Raw genomic sequence first — 15,443 nt, 5'->3', positions numbered from 1 at the left:
CAGCACAGTGAGAATCTGGATTTGGTTCAAGGAAGGGGCAGTGAGGCCTCGCACATCCTTTGTCTCCAGCTATTCATCAGAGGATGGAATGCGTGTGCTCTCGCTTGCCTTCAGCATAAATGTTTTTAGGCTGATAGCACCCAGTTTTGTCAGGTTCTCTGGGGCCCAAACAAGTTTTTCCAGACCAGCTAGGTGGGCATTCCCCTGCCAAAGTTCATCAGCCTCCAAACGTGATGCTGGAACAGTAGTTCTCCCTTTCCTTTTCACCCAGACTCCTTCTGATCGAAGATAACAGCAGAGTCAGAGCCCTGGTGCATCCCAAGAGCATGTCATCAGCCTGGTAAGGGTGTGACAAGGAGAGACGGTGGGGACAAGGGGAAGGAAGACCCACCAGACAGTCTGGGCACAAGGCCAGCTAAGGCAAGACTCAAACCATGGCCACAAAGGTCCCAGCCCAGCCCCACTCTACCAGGAAGTCATCAGCACCCAGATCAGGGACTTTCTTGTATTTGTCCCCACCTACCACACATACCAAAGCTGCAGCCTTTACCGGTGCAGTGTGTACAAGGGAGAGGGGTGTGGGGAGACCGGGCGGGGTGTCCTCTTCCCCACTCAGCAGCCCCAAGGAAAGGTTCACTCAGGGCCCCAGGGCCTGTTCTTACCTTGTTCTTACCCCAGATAAAGTGGGAAAGGTGATAATCCATGGAAATCACAGCTTTATCTTGGCCTGCCTTCATGACGCTCCCACACCCCCACTCTGGCTGCTCTGTTCAAGGGTTTCCCTCCCCAAAGCCCTTCCTGTCCTGGGTGAGCACCGTGGGCAGGGTCCTGGCCACCGAGTCCAGCCCCCTGCCTCTGACTTTCCAGATGGGGAGTTCAGCCAACCTTTCTTCAATGGTCTTCATGAATGATGCTTGAACTGTATGGCTAAGCTCTATTACTTTTAAGATGTGTGATCACCATTTAAATTCAACTTCTAAAAGATTAAAAAAAAATGAAAACTATAAAAAGCTAAGAGCACATGTATGTGTGCATACTCTAGTGATGGACATGCCTCAGTCTCTCTTAAGAACAGCTCTTCAATTCAGGAAGTTCTCACCAGCATCTCACCTAGATTCCTTTTGCTTATTTTTTTTTCAAAAGCTCACTGTCTTCATCGTAGGATATAGATAAGAGAAACTCCTTTACAGCCCTTGTACCTCTTTCTCTGTGCCTCTCTTCTCTTCCCCAGCACAGCCGGCCACATCTAGGTGGGACTCCAGCAGAGAGGGACTGGGATGAGCTGCCACGTTTTCCTTTCCCCTTCTGGGTCGGAGCCAGTTATGAGAGGCGAGAGCTCTCGGTCGTCCTGGGCTGGCAGGCCAGGTGGCCCCTCTCCACAATCCCCCTCGAATGAGGAGCCTGATGGTGGACGAGGGAACAGCTGCATGCCTCGGCCACTCAAGAGGAACAAGATGGCAACTTTAAAACAAGTTCTTTTACTGCAGGCAGCCAGCATAACTGACTGAGTTATGAGTCCTTTGTGTTGAACAACTACTAGTTATCAGGTAAGTCATAAAGGGTCATTCATAAAATTAGATTCACCACTTGTTTTTATAGCACTCATTAAGGAACATAAAAAACGATTCTTTTCAGCATTTGGGGGGCTGAATTATAAATTCAATTAACTGGACACAGTTAACTTCATAGATACAGATATCCTTATATCAAAGAGGCAACTCCCAACCACAAGCAGAAGAAAAGAGGACACGCTCTCCTCCCTGGTTTTCCAGGTCCCGGTGCCAACTGAGCAGTCTCTGCAGTCTACCTCTGTGACTTGTATTCTCTTTACCCTTCACTTGTGCCTTTTTCTTGGCCTTGGGGAAAGGAAATGGATTTTGAAACCATGGGGAGAATTCTTGGTCAAGATACAGAGCTTCTTTTCAGCCTCAGTTTCAGTTCAGTTCAGTTCAGTCGCTCAGTCGTGTCCGACTCTTTGCGACCCCATGAGTCGCAGCACGCCAGGCCTCCCTGTCCATCACCAACTTCTGGAGTTCACCCAGATTCACGTCCATCAAGTCAGTGATGCCATCCAGCCATCTCATCCTCTGTTGTCCCCTTCTCCTCCTGCCCCCAATCCCTCCCAGCATCAGAGTCTTTTCCAATGAGTCAACTCTTCGCATGAGGTGGCCAAAGTACTGGAGTTTCAGCTTTAGCATCATTCCTTCCAAAGAAATCCCAGGGCTGATCTCCTTCAGAATGGACTGGTTGGATCTCCTTGCAGTCCAAGGGACTCTCAAGAGTCTTCTCCAACACCACAGTTCAAAGGCATCAATTCTTCGGTGCTCAGCCTTCTTCACAGTCCAACTCTCACATCCATACATGACCACTGGAAAAACCATACCCTTGACTAGACAGACCTTTGTTGGCAAAGTAATGTCTCTGCTTTTGAACAGCCTCAGTTTACTGTAGGGATAATAACAGCCACAGGGCTGATGTATAAAGGTTAAAGTATAGCATAAACAGGTGCTTCCCAAGTGGCATTCCTGGTAAAGAACCCACCTGCCAGTGCAGGAGATCTAAGAGATGCAGGTTCAATCCCTGGGTCAGGAAGATGCCCTGGAGGAGAGTACGGCAACCCACTCCAGTATTCTTGCCTGGAGAATCCCCATGGACAGAGGAGCCTGGTGGGCTACAGTCCACAGGGCTGTAAAGAGTCAGACACGTCTGAAGCGACTTAGCACACACACGCACGCGTAGAGCACAAATAACGTACCTGGCATGCAGAGGACCTGGCACCTGTCAGCCCGCCATGAAAGGGAGACAGCTAAAAACACCATTTTCCTAAAACAAATCCACTTCACTCCACCTCCCCCACGCAATCCTTCCTAGTAATTTAATCAGCATTTGTGAAGAGCTACCGTGTACCAGTCCTGGGTGAGGTCTAGTGATGGAAAGGTGAGGAACAGAGCCCTTACTGCGGGAGCTTAGAGATGGGGCTGGGTGATGTCCTCGTTAACATACTGCTCCTCTAAATTCCTCTCCATGCACCACCCAGGCTGGCATCTGATTACACAGGGACCTTTTGCTGGTCTCGGGTTGATTTATATATGTCTATATATAGTGTCTCCCAGCAAATTTATGTTAGGATAGTGACAAAGAACAATATGAGCACTGACATCTAAAACTCTTGAGTTCCAGCCCAGCTCTGAAACCTAAAGAGACAGAGTGGCGATGCAGTTTAAAGGGAAATCCTGTAGTCCCAAATCCAGCTTGGCCACTTACTTCTGCTGTGTGGTCTCAGGAAAGTTACCTAACTCCTCTGTGCCTGTTTCAGGCTTTGTAAAACCAGGATGATACCAGTACCTACTTCACAGGGGTTTTGTACAGATTCAGGAAGGTCATGTGTTTTAAAAGTTTAGCACTACCCAGCATAAAGCAAACGTTCAATCAGTTTTCACTATAATGCTGCTGCTGCTGCTAAGTCGCTTCAGTCGTGTCTGACTCTGTGCGACCCCAGAGACGGTAGCCCATCAGGCTCCACTGTCCCTGGGATTCTCCAGGCAAGAACACTGGAGTGGGTTGCCATTTCCTTCTCCAATGCATGAAAGTGAAAAGTGAAACTGAAGTCGCTCAGTCGTGTCCGACTCTTAGCGACCCCATGGACTGCAGCCTACCAGGCTTCTCCATCCATGGGACTTTCCAGGCAAGAGTACTGGAGTGGGGTGGCATTGCCTTCTCCGTTCAATATAATGGTTTTCAGATTTATCTCCAGGGAAAGTGGTTCATGCCTCCCTCATCTGGAGACAAGAATGTTCACTTTGAAAAGCTGATAAAAGCACTAAATAAAATTATTACAATTAAGCATTAGAACAGTGTCTGACACTCAGCAAATTCTATAAGAACTCAGTAAATGCTATTCTTCTCTCACCAGCAAGAACCAGGTCCCACACAATTTCAATCTCTTCCTCACGGTGATGCCCCGTCAGCCCAAATTAGCATTCACTAATTTAACTGGAATAGGAATGAGGGGGATAGAAGGAATTGGGATTCCTAAAGCAATTCCCAGGAAGACAATTCCTTGCACTGTATCTTCTTAAGTGGCAAAGGACAAGAAGGACAAAATCAGGAATGTGGCCAACAGGAATATCATGTGACTCCCACAGACACGTAACTGTAGGCAAAGAATTTCTCTGCCCGGGTTTCCACTGGTGTTCAATGAGCTGAAAGGCATGACCAGGTGTCCCTTTGCTATCCTGGGGCATCACCAGGTAAGTTAGCTGGGTGAGACTTGGGGGGTTAAACATCCCCCTGGGGTGCTGAGTCCACAGCAGAGAAGAACTATACACAATGAAGTGCCCTGGGAAGTCCCGGCTCTGGGTGACCCCTCTCACACCTGTGGACAGACAGTCAGCCTCCACTCAGGCCACTCCTGAGCTCCAGGCCAGGGGAAGCTTACTGTTCAGAAGAACACCTAGACCATCAGAGTGACAAAGACTGGGAGAGGGATGCTGCTATTTTCTACCAAGCAGAGTACACGGAGCGCCGCCCCCCAACCCCAGATGTTTAGGAAGGGGGCACAGAGTGAGTCCTCTGGGCCATGTGAGCACACACTGTTTATACAGAGATGGAGGCGGGTCCTTCCAGCCCAAGGAACCTAGGAGAGGTCCCCAAGTCTCAAACATCTAGGGTTTAAAAGCAACAAAATAGTGGGTTGGCCGAAAAAGTTTGTTTGGTTTGCGGAACAGACCCGAACAAACATTTTGGCCAACCTGATGCCATCACTTTATCTCCACTTGGCATCCAAAACTTTAAGAAACAACTTCATGTGCTCAGAGGAGCAGCGGAAGCGGGGTCAGGAGAACAAAACCCAGTGCCTGCCTCTACAGCCAACCAGCTGCGTGACTCCGAGTAAGTCCTTCCACCTGCCAAAGCTCTGTTTCTTCATCTAAAACAGGGGGATGCTGGAGCGCAGAGACCCTTGCTAGGTTTTTAAGGTCGGTCCTTCCTGCTTTCCCAAGCTGGGGTCACACTTAGGGACGGAGGGCAGGGACCTCCAGGGATCCTCAAACATGTCTGGGGAGGGCAAGAGACACAACAGAACCCCTTCCTTTCTTTTTTTTTTAAAATCGAAAGTCACTCCCAGCTTCTCAGGACACAAAAGTTATCTGTTAAGGTAAGTTAAACCTTCTCAAGATGAATTTTCCTGCTACTTTTAATTAAAAGTTCTTTAGAATTAAAAGGACACTATTCAGAAAAGGTTGAAAAAAATTTTCCTTGACACTCCCTCCCCACCCCCTCCCCATTTTCCCAAGGCAAAGAAAAAGCTGTTTTGTGCACTGCTCACCCGGTCCGCACTGTACAAAAGGAGGTGGATTGGCGGCAAGACACATGAGATGACCCTTTGACCCTGAACCGCTGACAAGTCCTCAATGGCATAAATACCAGATAATCAATCACATGCCAGGAGGGCGAGTCCCCCTGCCCTCGCCCCAGCGTTGGGGTTTATGAGAAATACACTGTAAACAGACGCTGGCTTCTTAAGAGAGGCCCCCTCTGCATTCCAGGGGCCGGCCATAATCCTGAACCAGGCCCGGCCAGACCCTTGACCATCTCGTTTTACAGCTTTCATCGCGAGCTTATAAAGCGCTCTGCCCTCCCAATCCCCCTCTGCACGCTGGACTTTCTGGTATGAAATGAAGACAGTCCTCACCCAGCCACCCCCACCCTCTATCCAAGAGAGGACTCCAAAAATCACTGCAAAGAAAGCTAGGCTAGAGGAGCCAGAGATGGGGCAAGTCACCCAGAAAACTTGTGGGGTGCCAATGTAGTGGGGACTGGGAGGGATGGGGGTGTGGCCAAAGACACACAGGACCTGGGGAAGTAATAAAGAATCATTATTGATACTGAAGACAACAGGAATAACAATAGCTAATGTCTGCTAAACACTGATGCAAGTGTCATGCACCATTCTAGGCTCTTCCCATGCTATCCTATTACATACAATATCTTATTATACATTATATATTATATCTTGTCATGAATGTGCCCACCTTACAGATGAGGAAGTGAGGCTCAGAGTTCACACAAATTGCCCATTTAGTGACCAAATGACAGGGGAGGGATTTATACCCAGAGAATTGACTCAGGTCCAGATAGCCACCCTGCACCATCCTCCAAGTCCACGGATTTCTGCCTGGAGGGGGAAAATGTCAGAAATCAATCCTTTGGATCAACCAGTACTTTGAGATCACATAGCAACCGGGTGGAAGGAGGCATTAAAAAGTTCTGTTGAATGTGGGTCTAAAAATCAACGTACCATCTGACTAGTGTCCAGTTTCCAAGCTAGCAGAGAACTAGGCCGGTTCCAAGAGAGAAAGAGTGTTAAAAGGAAGCCCATAAATTCTGACGCCCACTGCAGCACAAGACTCTCAGCTCTGCCCTTTAGCTCACCTTGGACCCCAGGAGCTCGGACAGCCAGCACCAGGCCCGGACGTCTCTAAGGCAACAATGGTCTTTTGGACCTTTGCTCTTGCTCAGAAGTTTACCAAGGTCCTAAACCAGTCCAGGCAAACAGGGACATGGGGGGCAGGGAAAGGAAGACAGAGCCTCTTGGCAACTAATTTTGATAATGCTTTTGTGTCGGGGTCAAAGGTTAAATATGGCCACACTAATCCGCTTCTTCCAGAATTAAAGCACAAGGGAGATTTTTCTGTAGCTTAGCAAGACGGCTTTTCTCATGGCTGGAGAAATGGTCCTGAGCAAGCCCACTGAATGGGGACGCCTGGCTACTGGAGACATTCTTGCATTTATTTGGACAGACCATCCAGGCCCTGGTCACTCGGTCAGAGTTATTTATTATTAAGACCAAGGTGAAAGGAATGCAGAGTGGCACTTAAAAAATGTAAGAGTCCCTCTGTCCAGCTCCACCCGCTTCTAAATAATGTTTTCTGAGATGCCGGAGAAAGGAGGAGGAGAAAATGCTGGGCAACCTCGCCCCACACACAGAAACTGTAAGAATCATATATGCAAACTGGCAGCAAACTGTGGTTCTTAAAGAAACTCTAATAACCTACCATAACATTGACTTCACAGGGTGCAGGGCGCTCCATACCTATTATTCTCTGAGCCTCACAGCAGGCCTGTTAGGTAAGTGAGCTTTTTGGATCCCTTTCCACCAATGCAGAAACTGAGCTTCCAAAAGGGCAAGCGAATGACTGGTCCAGAGTCTTGCTGCAGCACCAAGGTCAGAAATAGTCTTTGTTGCTGTAACTGCAGGAGACAGACAGACATCCTTCACGCAGAAACACGGGGCTCCCCCGCAAGCAGAAGACCCATGACAAGAAGGCCAGAGGGAGCGTGGGCCCGAAATGTCTCCTGGATTCGTTTTCTTGAAGCTCTCCCCACCCTGGGAGGGGGGTGCCACTGAACTGGCAGGTGAAAGAGGAAAGGACACGGACACATCTGGTGGGGGGGTGGCTGCCATGGAGGCGCCCCCTCCATTCCTCCCACTCCAGCTGGGAGCAAACTTCTCCTTTGCCACCCCCCTTCCCAGCTGGGGGAGCCGTCACCACCCCAAGGCAGACAGGGGAGCTCCCGAGGGAGGCAGTGGTCCTGCAAGAAATGATTGTCCAAGTGTCAACAACCTGCTGCTTCTCAGAGCCTTGGGGTCAGAGGCCAGGACAGAGCACAATGGCTTTCTCGGGCTGAAGGGTCCAGGGAGCGGGGCCTCTGGGGGGTCCCGGAATGCAGAGGCTCTGAATCCAGGCACCGGGGTCTCCTGTCTTGCCCTTTTATATCCTTCCTCCCTGCACAAACGCCAGACACCGCCAGCCTCAGAAACAGGAGACTGAGAAAGGAAAGGGATTAGCGACAGCCTCTATCTGCAAGCCTAAACACGTAGGTTTTACTCTGCAAGATACAGGGAGCAACTCAGTCACCATCCCCATGAGATAAATTTACCCTAAAGCAGCATGAGAAGAAAACTCAGCCTGAGGGTCTCCTCCTGACTCCAAGCCCTTCCTGGCCCCATCACGGCTGGGCACCTGCCCATCTTGCTCCTGAGCTCGCCGGACACCTCCGTCCTCTCATCTGCAAGCTCCTGAGTAGGGGTCGGGGGCAGGTGAGGCAGGCTACCCTCAGATGCTGGCAGGCGGGCACCTGCAGCATGCCCATGGTTGGTGCTCCAATCACACAAGGCGGATGAACAAGGAATGACTGAGCTCAGGTTCCTTCCAGAACTTTCTCCACACTAGAAATTATGGATCTGGAATGGATGGCATGAGGGATCTGACCTATTCAGATCATATTCAGTCAAACACCCTAGGACACCTCTCCTTCTAACGTCTGTCCATCACGTTACACTGAAGAGTTAATTTCTGGATGGACCAGACTGCTTCCCCCCTTACTTTCTGTGTAATTCAAAATATATGATAATAGAATTTGACTTTTTTTTTTTCATGTAGCATTCATGTATGTGCAGGATGAGAGGTGCAACAGAGCAAGCCAGGGAAGGAAAGGGCCAGGAAGAGCTGGGAGGGGTATGGTGCAGAGGGTACAGACTGGGTATCTGAAGGGCAGAAACCAAGGCCCCCAAGGGTCTCCAGAGCTGGTACAATTAGAACAATACCTTACATTTGGATTTGCTTTTCACCTCACAAGGACGTTACTGCTGAGATTATTCTAGTCGTCACATCCATCTTTGGCGTGACTGGGACAAGCATGAAGTTCTTGTTTTTCAGGTAAGGAATCTGAGACTTACAAAGGTTGAGTGACTTGTCCAAGGCCATACAGCTGGCAGGTGAAGAGCAAAATTCTGAATCTGGACTAGAACAGATTCCCTTTTCCTGCTTTTCACCAGGAAGCTCCCCTTATTGCTTTTGGTGAACCACACAACAAATACTGATTGAGTGGCTACTCTTTTAAAAACAGTCAAAGGGTCCAGGGACCAAAGATGCTTCAGACACTGCCCCTCCCCCACACACGGAGTAATAAGATGGCCATGCGGTACAAGTGGAGTTATGCGCATGGTGCAGGAGATGAGAAGGAGGGCATGCTTTCCACTGCTTATTTGGGGAAAGGGGGCTCACAGAGGGGGACCCTGTCTTAGTCTGCTTGGCCTGCTCTAGCAAAATGCTGTGACTGGGTGGCTTAACCATCATTTATTTCTCATAGTTCTGGAAGCTGGAAGTCCTAGATCAGGGTGCTGATGTGGCTGGATTCCTGGTGAGGGCTCTTCTTGACTTGCAGATGGCCGCCTTGGAGCTGTGTCCTCACATGGAAGCGAGAGCTCTAGTCTCTCCTGCTTCTTCTGTTGTTGGTAAGTCGCTAAGTCATGTCCGACTCTTGGAAACCCCGTGGACTGCAGCACGCCAGCTCCAGCTCCAGATGTCCGTCACGATCTCCCAGAGTTTGCTCAAATTTATGTCCACTGAAGTAGCGATGCTATCTAACCATCTCGTCCTCTGCGGCTCCCTTCTCCTTTTGCCTTCCATCTTTCCTAACATCAGGGTCTTTCCCAACAAATCAGCTCTTTGCATCAGGTGGCCAAAGTACTAGTGCTTCCGTTACAGCGTCAGTCCTTACAACAAACATTGAGGGTTGATTTCCTTTTAGGATTGACTGCTTTAATCTCCTTGCAGTCCAAGGGACTCTCAAGCATCTTATTTAGCACCACAATCCGAAAGCATCAGTTCTCTGGCGCTCAGCCTCCTTTATGGTCCAGCTCTCACATCCATACATGACTACTGGAAAAACCAAAGCTTTGACTAGACAGACCTTTGCTGGCAAAGTGATGTCTTTGCTTCTGCTTCTTCTAAGGACACTAATCCCATTATGGGGGTTCATCATCCTTATGATCTCATTTAAACCTGCCAGGGCTCTACCTCCAAATACCTTCACCTTGGAGGTAAGGGCTTCAAGACATGAATCAGGGCAGGGAACAAGGGTGGAGGGCAGACACAAACATTTATATAACATAAACAATGGAGCTGAGAAAAATAGTCTACAAAAACAAGACGCAGGAAAATGAGGGAGTCAGGGGAAGATACAAGGAGAAGAAAAGCAGTGAAGAGAGATAGGGAATTATAAGTGACTCAGGATGAACACCGTAGGTGGTAGCATGAGATGGCCTGAAATTCTGATTGGAGACATTTTCTGGGCCACGCAGTACAGTCTGATCTTACCTCATCCAGAAGTTCTCAACCCTGGTTTTACATGTGAGCCTCCTGGGGAGCTTTAGAAAACATGCATGCCTAAGCCCCTCAATGGCACCCACGCTGAAGATTCTGATTCAGCAGGTTTGTGGTGGGAATCCGTGCTTGCTATTTCTTAAAAAAAAAAAAAAAAAAAAAAAACTCCCTTCAAGTGATTTTAACGTGTAGCTGATAAAAGACAATGAAGACCTTCCAGAGGAGGAACATGGGAGAGACAACACTGGTGTGGGCTGCCATTTCCTCCTGCAGATTCAGAGATCAAACCCACGTCTCTTGCATCTCCCGCATGGAGAGACAACACCGGTAAGGATGCCAGAGCCAACCTTAGCTAAGGTAAGTGCATGGGGCTACGCCCTAAAACCAGCCTGGATCCATCAGCTCCACACCCATCCTCCACTGCCATCTCCATCCGACAGAACTGGGCAGGAGTGTGAAGACAGTGGGGCTCTCCATGCCACCATCTGGGTCTTATGTGATAAGGCCATCACCCGGGATCCTTTCCCAGAGTCAGCTGCCTTCAGACCAGTGACTTCAGTCTAATCATGTGCTCCTGAGCAATCAGGCAGAGACATAATGCGGGGGATACTGTGGGCAGGAACTATGGGTTTCTGGCTGCAGCAGAAAGAATTTCAGGCAGACGAAGGGATGAGAGATACTCCAATCACCACCCCTGGATCCACACAGCGTGCATCTGATTCAAGTACCTTGTATCACTAATTACCTTTTCAGCTATGCCTGTGTTTTTTCCTCCCTTGCAATTGTTCGCTTTCTGACGGTAGGATTCCAATCTGATTTTTCTATTTTGAAAAAAATTGATAGAGTAATTCAAACAATACAGCTGGTGGGCAAGTGAGGTCTGAAGAAGTTCAGAGCATCTGCACCATTTTTGCTCTGGGCTTCTCAGACCCCTAGGGGCCCTGGAAGCTCTCAGTGCAGACCCTGATGCATGGATAACCAAGGAAGGCCACGTGGACTAATCTCCTACTCTGGAAATTCCCAGGAAAGGGGCTGAGGATTATTTCTAGATCGAAGAGTTGTGGGAATCCCAGGGCACAGGAGGAGTGGTCCAAGACCAGGATTCCTGGGCTACATACCACAGTGCATGCGTGAAAGCTAGGTCATGTCCGACTCTTTCTGACTCCACGGACTGTAACCCACCAGGCTCCTCTGTCTCTGCAATTTTCCAGGCAAGAAGTGGGTTGCCATTCCCCTCTCCAGTGTATCTTCTTGACCCAGGGATTGAACCCACATTTTCTACATCTCTCACATTGCAGGTGGATTCTTTACCACTAACCCACCTGGGAAGCCCCCTAGACCACAGTATGTCTCTCTAACTTGCTGTGTGATCCTGGGCAAATCACTGAACCTCTCTGAGGCTCAGGATCACACTCCTTAATGCCTCCTGCTCCAATTCTGAAGTCTAGGATTCTAAGTATGTTAGAATTCGAGATCTGGAATTAGCCTCTTCCAATATGAGTACACCCCAAAGCTGGGCTAATAAATGTAAATGGTGATTCCAGGCTCTATTTTGGAAGGTGGGGCTGTAACATCATGACTCACTGTTGGATGAGGCAAGTTCTCTTCCTGAGCAGCAACCAGGCCTCCTTCCATCACCCAGAAGCTTAAAATGTTCTTGCTGTTCAGTTGCTAAGTCATCTCAGATTCTTTGCGACCCCATGGACTGCAGCACGCCAGGCTCCCCTGTCCCTCAACTATCTCATGGAGTTTGCTCAAATTCATGTCCATTGAGCTTAAGATGGGGAGGCCAGAAGGCATCCCAGGACAGGGGGTCCAAACTTGGGAGCCAGATGAGAGCAGTGGCCAAGATGCTGCCTTCCGGGCCACCTCCCCAGAGACAGGGGTTCCCAAGTCATTTCAAAACAGAGAAACACTTGGTGCTCCTTCATTTGTCAAAAACCTCAAGTGTGTTTCCCAGAGGAGAGAAGTCAGAGCGACTCTAGGGCCCAAGGGGCAGCTTTCCGATGCAAAGTCTCCCCCTTTTCAATTCCTGTAACTAAAATGAATATGGAAAAGATAATTACCTTTAAAACATACTTAATACGTGAACGCATTATCTCTACCTGCAGAAAAAGAATGTTATCTGATGGGATCTTCCCCATAAGCTTAATCAAATTGCTATCTTAAAACTCTCTGGAGTCCTGTGAAACAGTAATAGAAAATCTGAGGCAGAGGCTGGAAGCATTTTATATTTGTTTGGTGGAGGGGAATGTGTATTCCATCTAACAATGGGCACTTAGAGACAAAGTCATTTCCAATCTGTAATGGATCTTCTCCGAACGGGGGCAGGGAACACTTCATCTGACCCAAACCTGTAATTCCCCTGTTAGGTAACTTTTCCTAATGTTCAGAGAAGGAAATGCCAAAAGAAATGCCTTTTTCTTAATACCTGTTTGGGGTTCTTCTTCGGTAGGAAATCTTCTCTAGTTGGGCCTGGGACACTTAACACATGGAGATGCTTACCTTGCTACTTAACTCTGGGCTTAAACTTGGCAAATAAATCGATGCCTGTATTTTCCTTGGTCTGCCCAGCCCCCAGGCAGCGCCATCCGTTATTTTAGTGGAGGAGGTAAATTACCTGCCCAGATCGTGCCCAGGGCGAGTGGCCATTTGCAAGGCTGGAGAAAACCAAAGGCAAACAGCTTCTAAGAAGATCGAATGTTGAGGACTGGCTGTGTTCCCAGCATCTCAAGCTTGCCTGGAATGACCAAGTAAACAGCTGCCGCAGAAGTGCCTGGCCAGCCCAGTTCGTCTTGTTGACAGAAGAAGCGATAGGTAAGAGGTGATAACGTGCTGTATCTGTTAGTCACTTCTCCTGCCTGCAGCCCCCCGGAAGGTCCTTCATGTGTGGGAGTGGTTCCCCACCCCCCACCAAAGCATGGAGAGCAAACGGGGCATCCCAGTGCACAAAGTAAGGCAATCAGAGGCTTACAGAAAAAAAAAAATATGGGCAGTAGGGGACAATACTAGGGAAGCATTACAATGATCATCAAGATACAGGTTTGCTGGCATGCGAGCAACAGATTACAAAACAGCATGCACTGCCTATTATCACCCCAATGTTGTTTAAAAGACAACGGAAAAAGATGGTGCAACTACAGGAGACACATTTCTTTTGTTTACATGTATTTTCTAATTTCCCCACATGGAGCGCATATTACTTGTATGATTCTTTGCTTAAAATGGGCTGCCTGGGTCCACGCTGTTCACGTACGCCCTCTGGTCAGAGTGACTCCTCTCGGGCATGCGAAGACCTGGCTGTTCTTCTGAAGATGTACAACACAAGGCAACTCCCAGTCTCCTCTGACTGCGGTCAGATTCACATCCTTCTCCTACTGATGATCCCTTCTTTCTTTCTTCCCGGCAGTTGATACACAGGAAGGACAGGAGGAGGTCTCTAAGTCAGCCTGCTCCCCACTGCCTCCAAGAACAGAACGATCCCGAAGGCACCAGAGCCTCCTGCATTGTCTGGTCACCATTCTGCAAACTGCGAGCTACCTAAAAAAAATCCTGAGATGCAGCAGGTAGAGGGTATTGGGCCGAGGGTGTAAAAACCAAGACCTGGAAGTTGCTTTTCATTTCAGTGAAGATATAATCCACAAACCATGAAACACATCCTTTTAAAACACACAATTCAATGGTTTTCAATGTACTCAGAAAGTTGTACAACCATCATCAACACTAACTCCAGAACATTTTCATCACCTCTCAAAAGAAACTCCATACTCATTAGTTCTCACTCCCCATTTTCTGCTCCCCTCAGCCTCTGGCAACTACTGATCTGCTCTGTTCCTATAGATTTGCCTATTCTGAATATTTCACATGAATGGAATCATACATTATGTAGCCTTTCATGCCCAACTTTTTTTTTTTCAAGTTTTTAAAATTTTTCTTATTGCCTTTATTTTTTTATTTTTTTTAACATTACAATATTGTATTGGTTTTGCCATGTATCAATATGAATCCGCCACAGGTTACACGTGTTCCCCATCCTGAACCCTCCTCCCGCCTCCCTCCCCGTACCATCCCTCTGGGTCGTCCCAGTGCACCAGCCCCAAGCATCCAGTATCGTGCATCGAACCTGGACTGGCGACTTGTTTCATATATTATACATGTTTCAATGCACACCTTCTTTCATGTTGGTTTTAACATTCATCCACGGTGTAGCATGCAAGTGTATCTATTCCTTTTTAGGGCTGGATAATGATACAGATATACCACATTTTGTTCATTCCTCAGCCGATGGACATGTGGGTTCCAGTTCCTATGTTGAGGGTATAAATGAAGTGGCTATGAACACTGATGTACAACTTTTTGTGTGGATGGATGTTTTTCAATTCTCCTGGGCTAGAAGTTGCTTTTTAAAAGTAAATTCTTGTTATTAGTTGTTATTTGTGTCTCTCACACATCAAAAAAAAAAAGAGCACAGGATATTTAAAAGAATAGTTTGAAATATCTGAGACTTTCAACTACATACTTGGGTTCCAAGAAACTGACAGCTGTGGGTCCTTGTTGTTCCCTAATCCCACACACGTATTTTTATTGCAACTCCTCTGCCCCTCCACCCCAGGGGCCACTGTGTCGCCATCCTTACCCCGTGGGCTTCACCAGTCCAGTTCATCCTCTAAGAAAAAATCTGCGCTGCAACACATGAATTATTTAAGCTGTTTTTCTAAATAGATACATTATTTAGTTTACAGTCTATAAAATATTTACATTGTTTGTTCCTCCCACCCCCAAATATCTGCATTATTTACAGTACAATCAGGAAAACATTAACCCTTGTAGGGCTTTTTGTTGTTGCTTTTAACTTTTAATTTATCTTGGAGTACAGCCAATTAACAATGTTGTGAGAGTTTCAGGTGGACAGCAGAGGGGCTCAGCCAAACATATATGTGTATCCAGTCTCCCCCAAACTCCCCTCCCATCCAGGTTGCCACATAACATGGAGCAGAGTCCCCTGTGATATCCAGTAGGTCCTTGTTGGCTATCTATTTTACAAGGCATCCATTTTACATGGCAGTGTGTACATGTCCATTCCAACCTTTGTTTTGTGACCTGTGCAGTTTTCCTGGGTGTCACTGGGTACACACAGCCATGAGAGGCATGAGTGAGTTCTCTGGCCCAAGTCACAGAGCAAGCGCTGGGGATGCAGGAGCTAACACAGTGTTCAAAGCCAGACAGACAGAACGGGTCACACCTGTCACTCCATGGGACCCGAGGGCATAGACC

At 48.0% G+C, this 15,443-nt stretch overlaps 1 protein-coding gene across 12 annotated transcripts in view; it reads right to left on the bottom strand.

The window, feature by feature from the left end:
• The window catches only part of ZBTB16 (zinc finger and BTB domain containing 16), a 199,575-nt gene that overhangs the window by 36,071 nt on the left and 148,061 nt on the right, over positions 1-15,443 (bottom strand). The window contains exon 5 of one of the 12 annotated variants that reach the window (XM_086339309.1): positions 13,564-13,709. The exons of 10 other annotated variants lie outside the window; for them this stretch is intronic. In XM_086339309.1, the coding sequence (XP_086195435.1) occupies positions 13,684-13,709 (26 nt within the window). In that variant the 3' untranslated portion in view covers positions 13,564-13,683. Of the gene's footprint in view, positions 1-13,563; positions 13,710-15,443 lie in introns of those variants that run through there. One more of the 12 variants, XM_086339313.1, reaches the window with a different exon arrangement.

Source organism: Bos grunniens, chromosome 15 (genome assembly GCF_055505025.1).
Source record: "Bos grunniens cultivar Pamir isolate PY7600 chromosome 15, Bosgru_T2T1.0, whole genome shotgun sequence".
NCBI lineage: Eukaryota > Metazoa > Chordata > Mammalia > Artiodactyla > Bovidae > Bos > Bos grunniens.
This window is presented reverse-complemented; position numbering and strand designations above follow the sequence as displayed.